Here is a 19541-nt window from a genome sequence, read left to right on the forward strand (position 1 = left end):
TTTTTTTTGTTCGGCTGCAAGTTACTTTTCAAGTCATCCTTGTTGGCTAGTCTTTAGAGTTTTTATTATATTTTATTTCTTAATTACATAACATCACTTACAGTTACTTGCTACTGTACTCCCTTACAGCCTTTTCGTCGACTGATAAGCCTTTTAAATTAATTTACCCCATTTTTTTTACACGTATCACTTTTTTCTATTTCACACAATGTTAAATTTTCCCCCCTGTTTTTTCCCCATTTTTTCCCCGGGCGATTTATGTTTTGACAGTGACGGTACCAACCCCCAAAATAGTTATAAACCCTCCCTGTTCCATATCAGTTTTGCTGTTAGTGTGATCTTTCTGTACAGACATGCAGGCAAACATCTTCTTACTTTCACATTTAGGATTATTAATTTTGCTGATGTATCTAGGTATGGAAGATATGATTGGAGACGAGCTAAAAGTAAGACTTTTAGTAGCGAAGCTACTCTATAATTACAAATATTCAGCTGTTAGTTGTACGTCCCTCAGTTAGGAAAAATGTCCTCTACCAATATCTTATCTGGAATGTATATTAATATTACAAATTTTCTCATTATGAGCTCCCTTCTGTTCGTTAGTTACTCATTGTGATGTAAAGTCAAAACTTGAAAATATTCACGAAATATATTGCCGAGGAAATAACATTTTTTTTTCTCAGTATATCATCGAAACCGTTTAATATCCGCTTGATTACAACCGGTTTTCAGAAATACTGGAAAATCATGTATAGCATCGCATTACACATAATTTTCCACGAATATTAAAATTATGAAATTATTAACAGATGTTACAGCATTGCAAGAGTGTTCTCTTAGCCCCGACGGACATACCTCAATTATTGAGGACAAAATTATATCTCCAGGACTTCAGGTTTTACTGTTTAGTTAGGGGCGAAGCTTTTCTATGATTAGGGTCTATTTGTCTGTATTTCATGACTAATAAACTTTGAGGCATATTTAACTAAGGAGAAATATTTGCATAGAATTTCATAAACAATTAATTATAAAATCTTTTAAAATTTAGTAGCACAAAAGTTTTGTAATTAGGTTATGTTTAAAAATTAAGTTTATATCCACAATATAATTCAGAAATACCTATTTTAAAATAGTATAAATCTTTACCTTAATTTTCAATTACAAAACCTTACCTTAGTTACTGGTATCTGTAATACAAAGTAGCTTGATTTCTGTCTGTCCGTCTGTCCCTTAAGATCTTTGTAACCACTGAACCGATTGGATTCTACTCTTCAGGAAATATACCTACTGGTCCTGTGGTAGTTTTACGCTATCTTGCGGGGTGGTACACCCCTAACCCCTCCCCCCCCCCAAAATAATAATTCAACCCCCTACCAAAAGAAATTTTTTTTACCTATTTTTCTATTTTCTTATGATTTTCTTTTTTTTCTATTTTCTTATGATTTTCTTTTTTTTTAAATAATTTTTTTTTTCTCAATGATTTCTTCTTTTAAACTAATTTTATCAAATTCACAAAGATTGCGAAACCTTCTTTCTCCTGTAGGGGCATTAAAGCATTAAAAAGAGAAAAAAAATGAAATTTTCCCCTGAACCTTTAGGAAAAAAGCCTCTAAAGGCTAGGGGTGAAGCCGCTAGTATTATATATAATCATTTGAGAGAAGAAAAGGCTGTGGATCAAATTAGTATTCTTTCAAGTATGGCTCCGAAACCTATTAATATCTGATGGATTATTACAGGTTTTCAGCCATACTGAAAAATATTAAAATAAAAATAATATAATTAATACCTACCAGTTTTGTTATCCAAGGCCTTTTGCTCCTCAGAGCTACAAAAACTGGTTTTCATCTTAAATTTTTCATTTTTATCAGGGATCGGAAGCCTCACGTAAGCCGCGTGTAAGCCTCAGTGAAATCGTGATTTTATCACAATAAAATTCAGCTGGATGTATAAAACGGCTCTTTAGCAGACAATCCTTCTTTCTGAAATTTTTTTTTCTGCTCACAAGCAGGTTTAAAACTGAGGCTTATGCGCGGCTTACGTGAGGCTTCCGATCCCTGATTTTTATATTTGCGTAAAGCTGTCTTTAATATGATTTCAACTATTATCTTTTCCCTACGATGCTTTTATGGATGATTTCATCTATGTTAATTTTAGGTAATTAATCTGTTTCTGGAGAAAGATTCGTACCTGGTAAAAGCTAAAGACAAGTATGGAATGACCGGCCTTCATCATGCTGCCATCAGGATTGTTACAGAGTTTTTTTTTTGTTAAAGTCTAACACATTTTTAAATATTTGAAACCTAAATACAGTGTGTATTATTTAAAGGAACAAAATTATTGCTTTATTTATCCTTCTCACCATTGAAAGACGTTTATAATAAGGATCAAATTTTCTTCATTGATGTAAGGAGTTTTATGTAAGAAAACAAAATATTTTAGGGTTTTCAATAAATTATGCATTATAACCAGTTTTCCAAAGTGCCTTATTTTTGAAGATTAAATGTTAAATGTGTCCATCTATGGCCAAATTAAAGAATGTGCAAAAATGAGTTCATTTTAAAATCCAAACTGCAGGGCTTGTGTTAATAGAAGAAAATGTGATGTATACCGTTAGAATAGTCATTAACTCAATTTTTTGAAAATATAAGCAGATGCTACGTGGTAAAATTTTCCAACTAACTTTTTTTTCACCATTGCTCTTTAACTATAAATAGCACAAAAATGTTATTTAAATGGAAAGTTTAAACAGGGACAATTATAGCAGCTTAAAAATGCACAAATCTTAATTGACAACAGATGTATAAAAGTGCAAATAACAAAAAATATGTTTGGAACTGAAAGTGGAAAGTATATAATTACCTAATTAATATGACGCTAAAAGGAAAGCTAGGTCTTTTTGTAGGATAATTAGCAGTAAGGGGTGAACTTGAATAACTGGGGAAGCAGTTAATCTGTTATCTGAAACACTAACAATAACTATCAGAGGAAATAATGATGATGTTATTGCTGTACTGCTCAAGAAGGACAAAGAATTACTGGATAAACTAGATAATCAGGTAGGTCTTTTAGTTCTTCATAAAGGTTGGCTTAATAACACAACTATAAAACCAATACTGTTGATAATAATATAATATATCTGTGGTGAACTAAAAGTCCTAACCAAGGGCGCATAATTTTATCCAGCGTTTGTCTGACTGTTCTGATTATTAAATTGAAACACAAGTAGACTACGTTTAGGTATAATTAAGTAAGCAATCGGGGGCTGATATATTTTGACAAAATATATTTTTTTTCTTTTTAAATAAACATATTATGTGTATTTTTGCAGGGCAATTCTGCACTACATCTGGCTGCTACTCATGGACAAGTGGATACAGTTGTTACTCTTCTTCAAGCTGGGGCTCTAATAAAGTAAATCTCTACAAGCATTGCCACTCTATAATGAGGATTTGTATGTATATCTGTACTTTAAGAAGCTACTCAATCTTTACATATGCAGATACTAAATGTATGGTAATTACCTGTTGATCTAGCTGCTTCTAATTCCTTTTCATTTAGCTGGTCAATTAAATGAAAATATATTTTCTTGCATGGCTTCAAAACTAATTAATATTGGCTGAAATAGAACTGGTTCCTAGCCACACTGAAAAATCTTGATTGCATTGTATTATTGACAATTTTCCACGAATATCAAAATACAAATCATAAAATTAATAGCAATTTTGTTATATGTTTTACACAATGTATCATTATTAAACAAAGCAGTTTCATTACAACAATCTATTTGCCCTTGCAGGCATGTTATGCATTTTACACTAAATCCTTTATGCTAACAATATATAAATCAACAATAATTTTAGATTTGAAGGAAACAGACAAAACCAGAATATATTGCACACTGCTATACAAGGAGGACATATTAAGGTGTTGAATTATATCTCCTTTATTAACAAATGTCGTCGGCGTTATCCTTTTAGAAATATCTTTTATTCAATTTTGAATATTGTGTTACAAAATTCCTTTTTAATTTTTTTTGATTTTATGATTCTCTATGAAACATCTCAATTTGGTAATTACAATATATTTAAAATTGTTTAGGTGATCAACTTTTTGACTAGTAGGAAAGCTGATTTCAAAAAGCTTAGCCAGTCCAAAGATGATAAAGGCAGCAATGTCCTACATATGGCTGTTGGTAAGATTGTAATAAAGTCATAAAATGTCCTTTTAAATGCTAAATTATTTATGTTTAATAAATAATTTTTAGTACCCAAAAAATATTTCTAGTTTTCGAGCATTTTAACAAAGTGTCATTTATGAAAAGATATTCTTTACTTTGCCAAATATATATTAATACCGTCTACCAAATTTTTAATTTCATATTGCTGCTTTAATTTGTAAGGTTAGGTTAAGTAAGATTATGGAGATTCAGCTGGACAATGCATCACTTGATTATAGGTATCCGAACAATCTAGGCTAAATCATATTTTGATAGGTTAGGGGGTTAAATTGAAGATGCTATTACATGATTTGTACGCTTGAGAATGTTATATTGCAGAGACTGGATCTTTGAAAATGGTTGAAATTCTTCTTGAACAAAGACTACATGACATGGTATTATAACATAATTTTCTATTGAATCACTGATTGTGAGATTATATTTTCTAGTTCAAGACTAAATTTTGTTCAAAATCATAAAAAGTTCTTTTTAAAAGATTAAAAATATGAATGTATTGTATATGAGAACTGTTCTGAACAAATAAAAATTGTCTCAAAAGGTATAATAGTTATTTATCGATCGTATTATGAATAGCTTTCCGCGGATATAAAAATGAACAATTATAAAATTAAAAGCAGTTTTGTTAGCCCTTAGAAGCTGAAAGCACGGGCCAACAAAACTGGTTTTAATCTTATGATTGTACATTTTTATATTTGTAGAAAACTGGATATAATACAATACGATACTATTGGTCTAGTCCAGCGGGTATCAATCAGTTTTATACCATATTGTAAAATTAAATTTTTATGTAGATTGGTGAGAAAAACTATGAGGGGGAGTTGCCTCTTCATCTGGCAACCAGAACTGGAAACATTGAAATGATAAAGCTATTGCTCAATAACTCTAAAGAATTGAATAATAAAATCAGTTTCATAGGTATATTTCTCTCAATTATTTAACATATTAATTTTTTTCTAAAAACTTTTAGATTTGGGTTAGGACAAAATATGTCCAATATGAGATATAAAATTTTCATTGTTTTTCAGACAGGAAGAACTTGATGGGTGAAACATGTCTGCATCTGGCGGCAAGAAATGGTCATCACGAAGTTGCAGAGGAGTTTATCAAAAAGTAATATTTCTATTCTTTTCTGCACAATAGAGGTGTTCAAAATGCCCTACTTCAAATGGTGGATTCATAGTTGCTGTAAATTATCTTCAAATATACAAATCATGTCTTATTTATTATATTAGCTTTGAAAAAAAAACATGATTTATTAATAACAATTTTTATTATAAATTTTATCTTTTCTTAATTTCCAAATCCTTATTGCTAGCTATAAAGATAAATACAAAAGTAAAGAAATTTTAAATTACTAAAACCCAATTATAAAGATGCATATTATACTACTAATTTATTGCAGTGAAATTGTTAGAAATTCAAATATCTGCTTCATAAATGTAGTGTCTAAAATTACGGTGTTTTCAAATTCAACAATTAAAAAATCAATAAAGGTAACCAAGGTTGTTGAACAATAGATAAGATAACATAGTTATAGAACTTTGGGTACCACTACCAGTGTTAATTTAAATTTAATTGTCCCCTACCTCCCTGATCATACAGTTTCTTCCTGACTGTGTGTGTGTGTAATTCTAACATTCAATTAATGTAATTTAATTTTAGAGGAGCAAATCATAAAGTAAAAGATGCATCTCATTTAACCCCATGGATGCTGGCAGCATTAAATCAAAAAACACAGGTAAACACATCTCCTATTAATTTGAAGAGAAAAGGATTGTTATTATCCATAACATTAAATCTGATTGTCTTTCAAAGTTTGGGTGCAAAGCCTAAAACATCACATCAATGAACCATCTAAACAAGACAATTGAATTGATACAATGAAACAACAAGATACCAATATTTTAGCATCTTTGATTTAAAATGTCTGTTTGACTGTTAGAAATATTTCTGAGAAAACTCAATTTTTATTAAATGTTTGATTATTCTTGTTATTGTGTTTTCATATTTTTCTCCCTGAACCAACTATGGATGTTGTCCTCCTTGTTTTCCATCTTGCTTGTCCTTTTGAAATTTAAAATCACAAATTAGGCTCTGGATGTCTTTTTCAAGCATGACAAGGTGGATTATTCCAATGTTGATGACAATGACAGAAATATATTCCACCTGCTGGCTCAGAGAGGACTGTTTCAAATTATAAAGGTAGGAATAGATATTTATCCCATTTATACTATATATTTAAAGACAACTCTCCGCGGATATTGAAATGAAAAATTAAAAGCCTGAGGGGCCAAAGGCTTGGTGCAACAAAACTGGCACAAATTTTGATATTCGGGGAAAATTGTCTGTAATATATGGCTAGGAACTGTTCTAATCCAGCAGATATTAATTAGTTTCGAAGGCATACTGAAAACACAATTCCTCAGTTTGTGCTTTTCAGGGAATCTTATTGAATGATTTTGGGTTATTTCCCTAAGCACTTATGGCGAAGCAAAAGTAGAATTACATTTTTTTAATGTTGAAAAAAATCCATTAAAAATAGATAAACAATAAAATATACTGTTACTATAAGAAGAAAGAGATAAGATAAAAAATTATATAAAAGTAAAAATTAGCAAATTTTTAAAAATAAAATGTAGATTAAATTATGTTAATTAAATATGCTTTAATTGATTTGTGTAATTTCTGTATAGTTTTTGATGAGCAAGCCTGATTTCAAAGATTTGATCAAACGAAGAGATCAATTTGAGAATGTTCCACTCCATGTTGCTACTGAAGAGGTCAATATTTACTTTTTTGCAGAATAATTGCAAATTTGAGATAAAAAAATATTTATTTTATATTGAGCTTAAATAAAATAAACAGATAAATTGTCTCATGTAAAATAATCAATATTTAGAAATTTTCTTTTATTTGAGGAATCATCATTTGTTGGGGCAACTAGCATCAAAATTAGCTTCTTTTCAAAAAGTTTACTATAAAACATTCTAATGGGACAAACTTTTACAAAAAATTCACAAAAATTCATAGTTAATAATTCTAGGGAAATTTAAAATGCATGGAGTTATTGGTGATAGAAAATAAAGTTGACTATAAGGTAAAGTTTTTAAAAAACAATGTTCATGTTGTTGTTATTATTTATAAAAGTCTTTTAATGTATGCATTAGTATGAGATTCAACCATGGCACAGGATTTTTTTGGTTAGAGTTCCATATCCTGCTCTCTGATAATATTAAATATCAACTTAAATGTTAATGACTTTTCTAAAAAAAAACTTTTTCTAGCCTCTGTGGGGGCTTGTCACTTTAAACTAGTATCCTGCTAGGGCTCTTTTAACCTTTATTGTTCCTAACATAAGATAATCATCAAATATATGAGAGAAATCATCATTTATTCTAAATCATTATGAAACAATCTAAAGCTTGTCATATTTTAACAAACACGTTTTCATAGTTTAAAAATTTTAGAATGAAGAACAGAGAACTCCATGTCATATTGCAGCAAGGTAAATTGTATTTTTGCACTTTTTTTAGCAGAAACAAATCATTTTAAACTTAAGAGAAAAAATATTAGTTAAAAAGTTAGTCTGTGTATGGTTTTAGGCTCTCTTTCTGAAATCAACATCTCTTCAAAAATAGAGCCTCTAGATGCTAGTTATAAAGTAAAAGGTTCAGGAATGTTACAAGAAAGTAAAAAAGCGAATAAAAGAGATGCAAATAGGGGTCATAAAAGCATTACGGACTAACTAAAACTGCCAATTAAAGACAGATAAATTATTTTGTGACTAAGTTTAAAATTTTATACTTTAGTAAAGGCCATGTGGAGGCATTGAAGATGATAATTGAAAAGGACAAATATGTCATCAACAATAGAGATGAAGATGGAAATACTCCTTTGCATTGTGGTAACATATTCTTGAAAACCTGTGACCGTTTCAATATGTAGCTCAACAGCTCATTGTTGGAGAGGTGATAGGTTCGAATCTCAGCCCAACACCGTATCATAATGTTAAAATGATTCCAACTGCTGCTATATCAGGTGCAAGACATAAAGAGTGAGAGTGGTGGGAATTCCTGGCCTTTAAACAGGAGCAACCTATTAATAGGACTTCTCAGACAAAGGTCGTGCGATCAAAGGTTTGGTTGTCTGTTGGATGTTACTTAACCTAATATTCTTGGTTGTTAGAATATCGCATCCCATTACAAGGGGATGAGAGCAGACAGGTTGGTCCTTAACAGTGGAATACACCCTATAATTAGAAGCGATCCCGGTAGTAGGTTACTCTGCATACACACGCTCTATTATTAGAACGAACGTTTGTACGGGGCTGCAGCCACAGCTCCATAACACACTTACACTGCAAAAACTAAAACCAAATTAATGACAATTTTTTTCAGCTGCCTACTACAATCAGTCAGACTGTCTTAGTTTTCTGTTACAGCGTGGGGCTAAGGTATTAATTTTCATAATTCTTATTTGTTAACATTTAGTTTAGTTTAGCAAGCAAGATTCTATGAGAATAGAAATCAAAAGCTATTTCTAAATCACAAAAGACTCGATCCAATTGTATACTTTTTTTCATTACTATTCTTTACAATTTCATTAATTACAGTAATATTGATGAAATAATAGTTATTTCTCGTATCGTATTATAAACGGCTTTCCGCGGATATAGAATGTACAATTATAAGATTAAAACTAGTTTTTTTAGCCGGTGCCTTCGGCACCACGGGGCTAAAACATTTCTATATTCGTAGAAAACTGGATATGATACGATGCTAGACATAGTTTTTTCGTATGGATGAGAACCGGTTCCTATCCACCGGATTCGAATGAATACGAGAAAAAAAATATCTAAAGTTTATAATATTTATTTAGACAGAAGATCAGAATAAGAAATCCTATACCCCACTTCACTGTGCCGCTGAATCAGGATCAGTAAGGTGATTCCTTAGAATCTACCCCTAGACACATATTATTTTGAGTTGGAAATAAATTGCTTTGGGGCTACAATTCCCAGGAGGGCTGGCATATGGCCAAGCCCCATCAAAAGGCCTAAATTAAAACCTAAATTTTGAGATCTTTTTACAAAATATCTATATAATGGGATTCATACATTATCTTCATAGAGATTCTCCCCTATATAGGATAAGAATACTTTCTCCAGCTTGTCTCTTTGATAGCTAACAAAGAAAAAAAAGTTTGCTGGTTTTGTGTGTGCATAATTCCTGAATATTTATAGTTGTGTGGAGCTGTTGCTAAATCATGGAACAGTAGTAGATCCACAAAAGAAGAAGAAAAGGACCACACCCCTCCTTCTGGCAGCTGAACATGGCCATGAGAAGGTAATATCCCCATCAGGGGCGTCCAAGCTTTTTTATTTGGGGGGGGGGAGGGGTAATCACCCCTTTACCCCCCCCCCCCCCTTGGAGGTCTATGCCGCAATTGCAAGACCTTCTTAATGATAGTTTTAAAAGTTTTTTGCAAGGCCTGTAAAAAAATTACGTCAAACAAATGAACAATGATAGGCTAATAAACAAACTAAATTTCCAATGGCAGGTATATACATTTTAATTGACCAATGGTGGCCAGTATGACGTAATTTTTAATCACCAACCTAATTTTTTTCTTCCCTTACTTACTCTTACTGATGTAATTTTTGCTAGGAAATCAAGCATATTATTACCCTTTTTTTTCTAGGTTGTAAAACTGTTGATGGAGAAAGGCGGTAGCATTACAATAGAAAATGATGACAATAAAAATGCTCTTCAAGTTGCTATAGACCATGATAACAGGTTTATACATGTTTATTGTAATGCTGTTAGCAAAACAATGTAGCAAGACATCAAATTTTAATTTAACGCTGTTATTGAATTCTCTAAATTGACCCTAATTGTTAATTTTAGTGCAGTAATTGAGACAATTCTGGAAAACCCTAATTGGAAAGCTGCTTTAAGAACCTGCTTTGTTGACAAAGATAAAGGGTAAAACTTTAACAGTAGTTTAACAGTAGGTTGATTTCTCTGAGACTTACAGTTGGTTGTCTTGCAGCTGTCAAGCACAGCTAATTATAACAATCCAGCAATATACAAAGTATAATAACTCAGGGGCTGTGATTCAGCAAAAAAATACTATTTGAATTTGCTGAAAATTTGGATATTTTATTTGTGTAGTGGTGGCGTAAAACTTGTTTTGTGTTGTAACTCAAGGGAAGTTGGCAAGAAGGGGGGAAAAGAAGGAAGTGGGCTGTATTCACTTCAAATCCTGGTCCCTTGTCCCTGATAATAACAGGAAGGGGTAGTAATAATTCCCCGTTCATTGTCCTAAATCTAAATAATTTTTTTAGAGGTGCTATGTATCCGAACACACCTATGCGACAGCTGATAGAGAAGTTTCCTGATATGGCTATAAAGGTTTTTGATAAGTGCGTTAACAGGTAAAATTTGTTTTAAAGATATTTGTATGTAAAAGGATTGCTAACGGTCTTAACACGCGAAGAAAATGAAAGTTTAAAAGGAACAAACAGAATTGTTTTTGGGTGGGGTTTAAAACCTTTATACCAATCTCCAACCCCCCCCCCCCCCCCAACATTTATCTTAAGAGGACATGGTGTTACAATTGAACAAGAAAATTATGAAAACATGGGGGGTGATTCATAGACGTCCAAGTAGTGGATAAAAGTTGTTTACCCCCCTAAATCTTTGAAACCCCTCATTTACCCCCCACTCTTGAAATTAAAAAAAATACATTAGGCTTCCTGATATTTATCTTACATGTTCCAATCCTTTTTTAATTAAGAATAAGAGATGAGAAGTCAGATGAGTCTTCTGATGGTAAAGTTGATAAAGTTGAACTTGATTTTGAATTCATTGATGATGCCTATAACTTTGAAGCTGTTAAGGTAAATGGTTAACCCGCGACCGTGGCTCAACATGTAGCGTACTCACTCATCGTCGGAGAGATGATAGGTTCGAATCTCAGCTTAACATTGCGTCATAACTAATGTTAAAAATGGTTCCTACTGCTGCTATGTCAGGTGCGCAAAATTATTAGAGGTAATGCCTTGGCCTAAAACAGGCGTAACATACACAGTTAGGACTTCTTAGACTAAGGTCGTGCAATCAAAAGGTTGGTTGTCTGATAGGTGTTTCTTAACCTAATACCCCGGGTGTTTGACAGAAAAGGATACATTTGGCTGTCCTTGGTTATCCTGGGTTGTTGGACCATGGCGTTTCATGTCATGGACAGCATCTCTGCCTGTATGAGGTAATTGACGAGGTAAGGTAAATTGATTGCATGACTTCTCAACGCGGACTTAGGCGTTGCTGTTTCCCAAAAATTAGGTAGGGCAGCAATTACAAGTTGAGGAAAAAGAAACAAGAACAGTTAAGTTTAAAACCTCTGGCGTTTTAATTGTTGTATTTTATAACTTGGACGTTGCAGTAGATTTTCATTTGCTCTAAAAAAAAAAGTAATACTTGCAGCTGGCTAAAATTACGATACCCAATATCCACCCCTTTACCCCACCCCCTCCTCTTACAGGATGATGTGGTCCATATTAGCAACCTAAAATGACGACAAATTTTCCCCTGTCGATATATCCACGTATTCTATATCTATTTATGTAATACCAAATGTAAAACGCAGCTGCGCTATACCTACTAGTTATATTTCAAAGCGAAGCTTTTCTATTAGTAGGATCAGTCCGTCCATACGTCTCTTATCATTAATTTAAGCATGTAAGAATTAACCCATAGATCGGCTTGATGATTTTTGTAAGATATAGGTACATTTTAGAAAGCATAGCACTAACGACTCTTAAGTCCTTAGTATTTAAACACATGTTGAAACTTTTTGACAGAAATACAGATGGAATAACAGGATATTCTAATTTAGACTTTTAGCTCTTGTTGAATATTTATTGCATACTTACTTTAAATATATTTTCCATGTTCGTTTGTCTTTAAAAATAATGTTATTATCCTTGTTTATATAGAATGACACAAAGCATTTCAAATATGCACAAATAAAAAGTGATGGAAGTGTCCTTCAGTTTAAATCTGCATACCATAAAAATGCTGCTGTTAGGTAATTACATAAAAAACAAGGATGACAACATCCATAAAAGCGAAGCACTAAAACGGTAGTACAGACGGATATAAAAACTTGTATAGTGTTAGAACTTAATTATCATAATATAAATTTATAAGAGTCAAAGCAAAATTGTAAGTAAATTTGTTGAAAAACTGCTTGATACAGGAAAGTTTTTTTGGACATACTTACATTTTTAGGACTTAATTATAGAGTTGCTTCGCTTATTACATTATACTTTGTTGTCCCAGGAATCAATATACCAAAAATCAGATCAATCCGATGATTAGATCTCAAAAAAATTTGTTGTTAAAAAAGTAAAAAAATCATCATGTTTAAAATGAACGTATGGACATTTTGGTAATGATTATAAGGTTGCTACGCTTTCTAAATCGTACCTAACTACTAAAGGAATCACCATGCAAAATTTAAAATCGATAGGACAATTCTAACATGCCTAAATTAAAAAGCTATCCGTTACGGACGTACGGATGGACGGTCCGACCCTAATTATAGAAAAGCTTCGCTTTTAAAAGGGAATTTTAAATAATAAGTTACCCTATGCAGTAGATAGATATATAGATAAGAGGAATTTCAAAGATATAAGTTACTCTATGCAGTAGATAGATAGATAGATAAGAGGAATTTTAAATTAGTTACCCTATGCAGTTGATAGATAGATATACCCAAAAAATAATGAATACTTTATCACAAAGTATTACAGACAACTTTCCACGGAAAGCTATCTATAATACGATGCGAAAATAACTATTCCATTATGTCTTTTAAACTGATTAATATCCACTGTATTAGAACCCTTGAGGCTAACAAAACTGGAATTAATCTTATAATTTTTCACTTTACTATCCGCGAAAAAGCTGGTTTTTTTTGTAGAATGAATCATCATCCTCTAAGAATAATGGTGAAAGAAAAACGCCACAAGTTGTTGCAGCATCCTTTGTGTATTGGTCTCATCAGGTTTGGAAATTGTTTTCCGGGATTGCATCGAATCGGATTAATAGAACCGGTTCTCATCCATACAAAAAATCATGTATAGGATTATATTAGAGACAATTTTCCACGAAAATTAAAATAAAAATCATATACTTAAAACCAGTTTTGTCCGGTCTTTTGGCCCCTCGTGTCTATCAAAACTGGTGTTAATCTTATAATTTTTAATTTTAATATCCGCGGAAAGCTGTCTATAATACGATGCGATAAATAACTAATCCAGTTGTACAAAATAGCAAGGTTTTTTGTTTGTTCGTTGAGATCCATAAAACCACTGAATCAGATAATCTCTTTTTTTGAGTAAAGCTTCGCCACAGTGCGTTCGAAGGTGCTTTGACTTTTGTGTCAGAACCTAAATTGGGACATTAGATTTGAAAATTTTTAGTTCAATTTTCATCCGCTAGGAGTTACCCCAGAATCATGACAAGAAAAGCAAAGATTATTTTTTAAAAATTTTGAACAAGTTTTTTTTATGAAGTCTTTCATAAAACCTGTCTATATGTAATTTATTTAAGACTGAATTTCCGTGCCTTTGGCCATGAATCAACTCACTTCAGGAGAACTTAAAAAAAGCAAACTTGTTTAAAAGAAGGTGTATTAACTTTTTTACTTTTTATTTAAGATTCTCGTGGGTTTAAAAAGATCAATTTTTTCAATAATTACCTGACAAAATTCAAAAAGTAAGGTGTCAAATTAAAGATCTTACTATTTTTGTTCATAATGGCCATTATTTCCTTTTTTTGTTGCATTTTAGTACCTTAAAATCGACTTAATTAAAAAAAAACTTAAATTACTTAAAAAATAAGAGGTCTACAAAAAAAACCGATTGCATATCTGAATTCTATGAAAAATTTTTACATCTACTACTAACTAAAAGAACCGGCTAGCTATCTTAAATAAAAAGTAAAAAAGTTAATACACCTTCTTTTAAAAAAATAACATTTGCTTTTCTTGTCATGATTATGCGGTAACTCCTAGGGGATGAAAATTGAACTTAAAATTTTCAAATCTAATTTTCTCAAAAACGGCTGCATTTCAGATTTTATTGAAAAGTGAAATGAAGTTACCTAACCTAGGGTAATGAAATGCACTATGTCCCACTCCCAATTTAGGTTCTGACACTAAAGTCAAAGCACCTTCATACGCATTGTGTCGAATAAGTTTCTGAATGATTTCTGGCTATTTTTTTAAATCTAGGTCTAAGAATTATTTTTGGACATTTTTCCACGCTCTGACTTCCATGACAGAGCCCCTAGACTTTAAGGGGTGAAGTCTATATTCTTTTATAGCCAGGAATATGTCAATTTTGTGATTCTTTCCCTCGGGAGATCGTACCACTTGCAAAAATGCTATGCCTCTAAGAAGAGAAGCTAAGCTTATTAAAACACATTTAGCATTATATTTTTTTTTGTTTAGACATAAATGGAAAACATTTGGTAAATTTGGATTTTTACTTCAAGTAAGATTTCAATTTTAATTTCGATTATTTTATAAGAAATGGTAAAATATCAAAGATTTTAGAATATTGTAAAACAAAACACTGAAAGTAATATTCAGATGTATCATCTTAGTTTTAATTTTGTGAATTGCCGTACCGTACTTGCTTTATCCATATTGAGAAGTATAGTAGCATGATGTCTGTCTGTGTATCCGTACCTTTAGATCTCATTAACCGCTGGTCCGATATGATTCTCCTTTTCATTGAAGTTTTTACAGGTCCCAGGATGGTTCATAACTATTTTGTGGAAGGGTGCCTCCATCCTCCTAAGATCCCAAGATAATTCGACTAAGGAAAAAACTTTTTACACATGTGCCTATATTTGTTTCTAAGTGCATAACCACTAGAACTGAATTATATTTTTAGCTTGTAATATACTTGGCATACTTGGCTTCTGTTACTATATACAGTCAACTTATCATAACATCAGAGGTCAGTAGCATGTCAACAAATATTAATAATTTTAGATGCTTTTATAACAATATTAAATGAAGCCCAAAATGATTTTTAAAAGCAAAGCTACTCTATAATTCACTTTGCCGGTCCATCAGTCAGAAACGCCGTGAAGGAAATGTGATTTCCTCAACTACTATTCAAGATAGACGTCAGATTATTTTTGTAAAGATCTCTATACCAATGATCATCCAATATTTGATTACCTTGATCTGTAGGTTTTTCAAACAAATATATAAATATTAAAGTTATAAAAATACATGTGAAAGATTTCGTTATTTTTCGTATAAATCCATGTCTTGCTTCTTTACTTATGGATGTTGTCATCCTTGTTTGTTCAGAGTTTGGAGGCCAAAATTGGTGGTTACAATGTAACAACAGAGATTACAACAGAAGCAAGCACAACCACTAATCCTTTTTTCAGCACTGTATCATCCATCCCATTGTAAGTTTATCCTCGTGGTAATGACAATAACATCAAAATTGAGGGTAGTTTTACCACCCCCTTTCCCACTTAATTGCAAATTCAATGGTTTCAGGTTTGCGACTGAATTATTGAAAATCTTTCAGAGTTTAATGGCTAGGTTAATTCAATGTTTTATTTACTTTCTTTTGGTTATCTGAATTCTGACTGTTAACCCTATTCTTCCATTATCTTCTCCCTGACGATTTCTTTCTTTAAACTATTTTAGGATCTTAATATTTTTTATTTCAAATTATCGTCCTGAAAGGGTTAAAATATTTAGTTAACTTTTAAATTTTAGTTCAATATCTGACCACATTACGCATGTATCGCTCGTATCAAATTATTTTAAAACTAAGTTTTCTTTTATTTACTATATTATAAATTGAAATTTTCTGTTTTATGGATAGAAATTTGATACTTTAATATAATTCAAATAGCAACATGAAATAAAAAAATGAATTTCTTCTTCATACAGTAAAATAATGGGTCTTATCGTTCTGGGCAATGAGAGTTTATTACAGATTATTGGAGCATTATGAGTTTTAAACATTTATCGCTTGGAAAACTTGAGCTCATATATAGACATTTATTTCCTATATAGATCTGTCATAAATCTTGATGCAATAAAGCAGGCTGTTTTGTAAATGTTAAAAATTGAAAGATTTCATTAAATAAAAGTTATCGCAAATATACTTAGTAAATGATATATAATTTGTGGATATGAAATGTTTCTCCCGGCTGGATAATGTAACGAAATCCATCCCTCTTATGACTTACACACATCCCTAACCTTATCATTATTTGAAGACTATATTATCAACCTGTATTGACGACAAAAATTCTCCTGCCACAATATCCACGTATTCTACAATATCCATTCGTATAGAATACATTTCTTCTAATATCAAAACTTTGGTCAAAGAAAGAAGTCATTAAAATCAACTTTCCCCTTCTACAGATATTAAACAAACCAAAAAGCTGCGAACATTTGTGCATAATCATCCTTGTTCAAAATAATAATGTTTAGGGAACAAAAGTCCGCGTTGGAACTTTGGCTCAAAGCTTTTGTGTACGTCTTCTCCATAGTTGGCTTGATCTACGAATTCTCTCAATTCTACAGGGTAGGCTTCTTAAAAGTTGAAGCTTTTCTATATATTTAGGTTCAGTACGTAATTAACGGATAGCTATTATCATGTAAGAATTGTCTTCTAAAGTGTAAAGTTGGCAGGGTGTTTTCAGTAAAAATTAGGTGCAAATTAATAAGTGTAGCAGCCAGGGAGTAAGGGAGGGGACAATGGGCAATTAATTCAATATAAGAGTTATCAAAGAAAGGGCATGAAATCCAGTTTAATCCAATAAATTTGTAGGAAATTATAAAGGGATTGTTAATTGAATAATAGATTTCCATATATGCGTCATGTAAAGTGAAATCACAACTTGTTTTTGATGAAATATATTGAGGTTTTTTGGTGTGATTTTTATATTAAAAGATTATTGGACCCGGCCAGCTGCTAGCAAGAATATGACTGACCCTTTTTATTCTGTTTATTTCCCTTGCCTCTTGCCCCCACGTCCCTTCTCCCTTTTCCCCGTCTGCTACATTCCAAACTAACACAACGAGTGTTTATTTCCCTTCCCCCCACTTCCCTTATCCCTTCTCCCCGTCTGCAATATTCAAAACATACATAACGAGTAGCGGCATTCTATGCGCAAGTCCCCAAACTCAGTCAGAAACTGCTAAATTCTTGCACATTCCCTTTAAGCCCGTCCCCAAAGTCCGAGACTCCTAAAAATTGAATATTCAATCCATTGTCCCCTCCCTTACTCCCTGGTAGCAGCTTTATAATCAAATGAAAAAGGAATGTGTGTTCGGATTAATCTTATTTACACTAGTAAAATGTAGGTTTTTTAGCCACAAAGAGGAATACTCTGGAAATTCGGACTGATATCATTTATTTATACCTATATAGAGAGCCCCACGTCTTTATTTAAATCATAAGTGCATAGCCTAAAGAATAAATTGCATTTGAACTTGAGTATATTTTTTCTTTTAAAAAAGCTGTAAAAATGTGTTTTTAACCTAACAAATTCATAAAAAAAATCCGCAAGTCAAAATATGAAAAATCTGGGAAGCTTTTTAGTAATAAAATTCATTCTTATTGTGATTATTTCATAAATAGCAAACACGCCATATTTTGCAATAGATCTAAAACAATTTGTGTTGCTTGTGAAAGAAAAGGCAAGAATTGCCAAGATTAAGAGAAAAATGAAACGTTGTTTGTTCTTGAAAAGCTGGTGCAAATGAAGGAACTAACAGGTCTTTGTAATACTTGTAAAACATATTTATAAAACATATTTGTAATTATGAATTATAAATTCAAAGTGATGTGTCTATTAAAAGCAAAACTGTTCTAAAAATAGTGTTGGTCCGTTCACCCGTCCATATAGTTTTTTCCCTGTTAACTTAGGCATGTTAGAATTGTCTTATTGATTTCAAACTTTGCATGGTGATTCCTTTAGTAGTTAAGTATTTATTTAGAAAATGTAGCAACTGTATAATCGTTACCAGAATGTCCGTACTCAGTTTTTCAACAAATTTACTCCAATTTTGTTTTGACATTTAAAATATTATCATATATTATAATTATTCTCTAAGTGTTAATGTTTGTTCGTCCTAGTGACCTATTCCAGTATGAGAATCTGAAAAGCTATAATAATTCTTTTGAAATCTTTATATACTTTGAAATTTATTTTTAAATTTTGAATGCCATCTTAGTTTATTAAATGTATTTCTATACAAAACAAATATTATTGTGGATTTAAAAGAACTTCATATAAAATAAATGAATAAAACTTGTTGGAATGATGTTAGATTTTTGGAAAATAGAGGGTTTTATTAGGTATAAAATATAAAAATATGAAAAAAATTAGGCTATGCACTTATGATTTAAATAAAGACGTGGGGCTCTCTATTTAGGTATAAATAAATGAAAACAGGTCGAATTTTCAGAGTATTCATCTTTTTGGCTAAAAGACCTACATTTTACTAGTGTTTATACCAAGAGATCTAAAGGGATTAGACCGATAAAGGGTAAATGAATGTTCATTCCCGATGATGATAAACAAAATTACCTATTATATAGGTAAGGGATGAAACGTTTAGAAACTCAACTTAATGAACCGACCAGTCAAAATTCAATAAAAGTCCCCAAAGTTGTTTAGCCAAAGAAGAAGAAAAAGTTTTTGTAAAACAATGTTCCCTCCCCCCTGACCTATACCACTCTTTTAGAAATAGTGAAATTTCAGTTCATTTTCACACAAATTTCACATGATTCTTATCAATTAAAATCGCTAGAATAAAACAATATTTGAAAATTATATATATTAATGTTGTTTTAGATGAAATGGCGATACTTTGGCACTGGTAATATAGCTGACATATGTATTTATGTGTTTCCTATGATTCTAATATCTGAAGTATATTCTCCCATGCCCTCTTGGTCTGCATGTCAGGAACAAAAGGTAACAATTATCAATGGATATATTATTACATTTTCGCTAATAAAGTGAAACATGAAGTGGGCTAAGATAACGATTATCTTATTATGAGTTCCCTGGTAGCAAGCTAAATTGACGATAATTTTTCCCCTGTCATATTATCGACGTATATTCTACATCTATTCAATTATCTGTCTTCCCTGGGGAAGCTACCATTTTTACAACCAGGAAAATACGGGTGGATGAATTTTTGACAAAATGACTTAGCCCCTAGAAAGGCAGTCATA

General features: G+C 31.7%; 1 protein-coding gene across 2 annotated transcripts in view; it reads left to right on the forward strand.

The window, feature by feature from the left end:
• LOC145328533 (transient receptor potential cation channel subfamily A member 1-like) overlaps positions 1–19541 on the forward strand; it is a 30324-nt gene that overhangs the window by 3289 nt on the left and 7494 nt on the right. For both annotated transcript variants that reach the window (XM_080172247.1, XM_080172248.1), the window contains exons 5-34: positions 415–446; positions 810–895; positions 2155–2238; positions 2979–3056; positions 3329–3411; positions 3861–3924; positions 4099–4192; positions 4556–4611; positions 5029–5152; positions 5263–5347; positions 5900–5975; positions 6329–6439; positions 6931–7017; positions 7281–7334; positions 7705–7742; positions 8047–8141; positions 8635–8690; positions 9116–9180; positions 9480–9582; positions 9938–10032; positions 10144–10221; positions 10584–10673; positions 11036–11138; positions 12234–12325; positions 13223–13306; positions 14756–14798; positions 15204–15269; positions 15632–15735; positions 16784–16877; positions 19156–19278. In XM_080172247.1, coding sequence (XP_080028373.1) covers positions 415–446; positions 810–895; positions 2155–2238; positions 2979–3056; positions 3329–3411; positions 3861–3924; positions 4099–4192; positions 4556–4611; positions 5029–5152; positions 5263–5347; positions 5900–5975; positions 6329–6439; positions 6931–7017; positions 7281–7334; positions 7705–7742; positions 8047–8141; positions 8635–8690; positions 9116–9180; positions 9480–9582; positions 9938–10032; positions 10144–10221; positions 10584–10673; positions 11036–11138; positions 12234–12325; positions 13223–13306; positions 14756–14798; positions 15204–15269; positions 15632–15735; positions 16784–16877; positions 19156–19278 — 2443 coding nt within the window. The remainder of the gene's footprint in view (positions 1–414; positions 447–809; positions 896–2154; positions 2239–2978; positions 3057–3328; positions 3412–3860; positions 3925–4098; positions 4193–4555; positions 4612–5028; positions 5153–5262; positions 5348–5899; positions 5976–6328; positions 6440–6930; positions 7018–7280; positions 7335–7704; positions 7743–8046; positions 8142–8634; positions 8691–9115; positions 9181–9479; positions 9583–9937; positions 10033–10143; positions 10222–10583; positions 10674–11035; positions 11139–12233; positions 12326–13222; positions 13307–14755; positions 14799–15203; positions 15270–15631; positions 15736–16783; positions 16878–19155; positions 19279–19541) is intronic.

Source organism: Acartia tonsa, chromosome 9 (assembly GCF_053477335.1).
Source record: "Acartia tonsa isolate MP-2025a chromosome 9, ASM5347733v1, whole genome shotgun sequence".
In the NCBI taxonomy this organism is placed as follows: Eukaryota; Metazoa; Arthropoda; class Copepoda; order Calanoida; family Acartiidae; genus Acartia; species Acartia tonsa.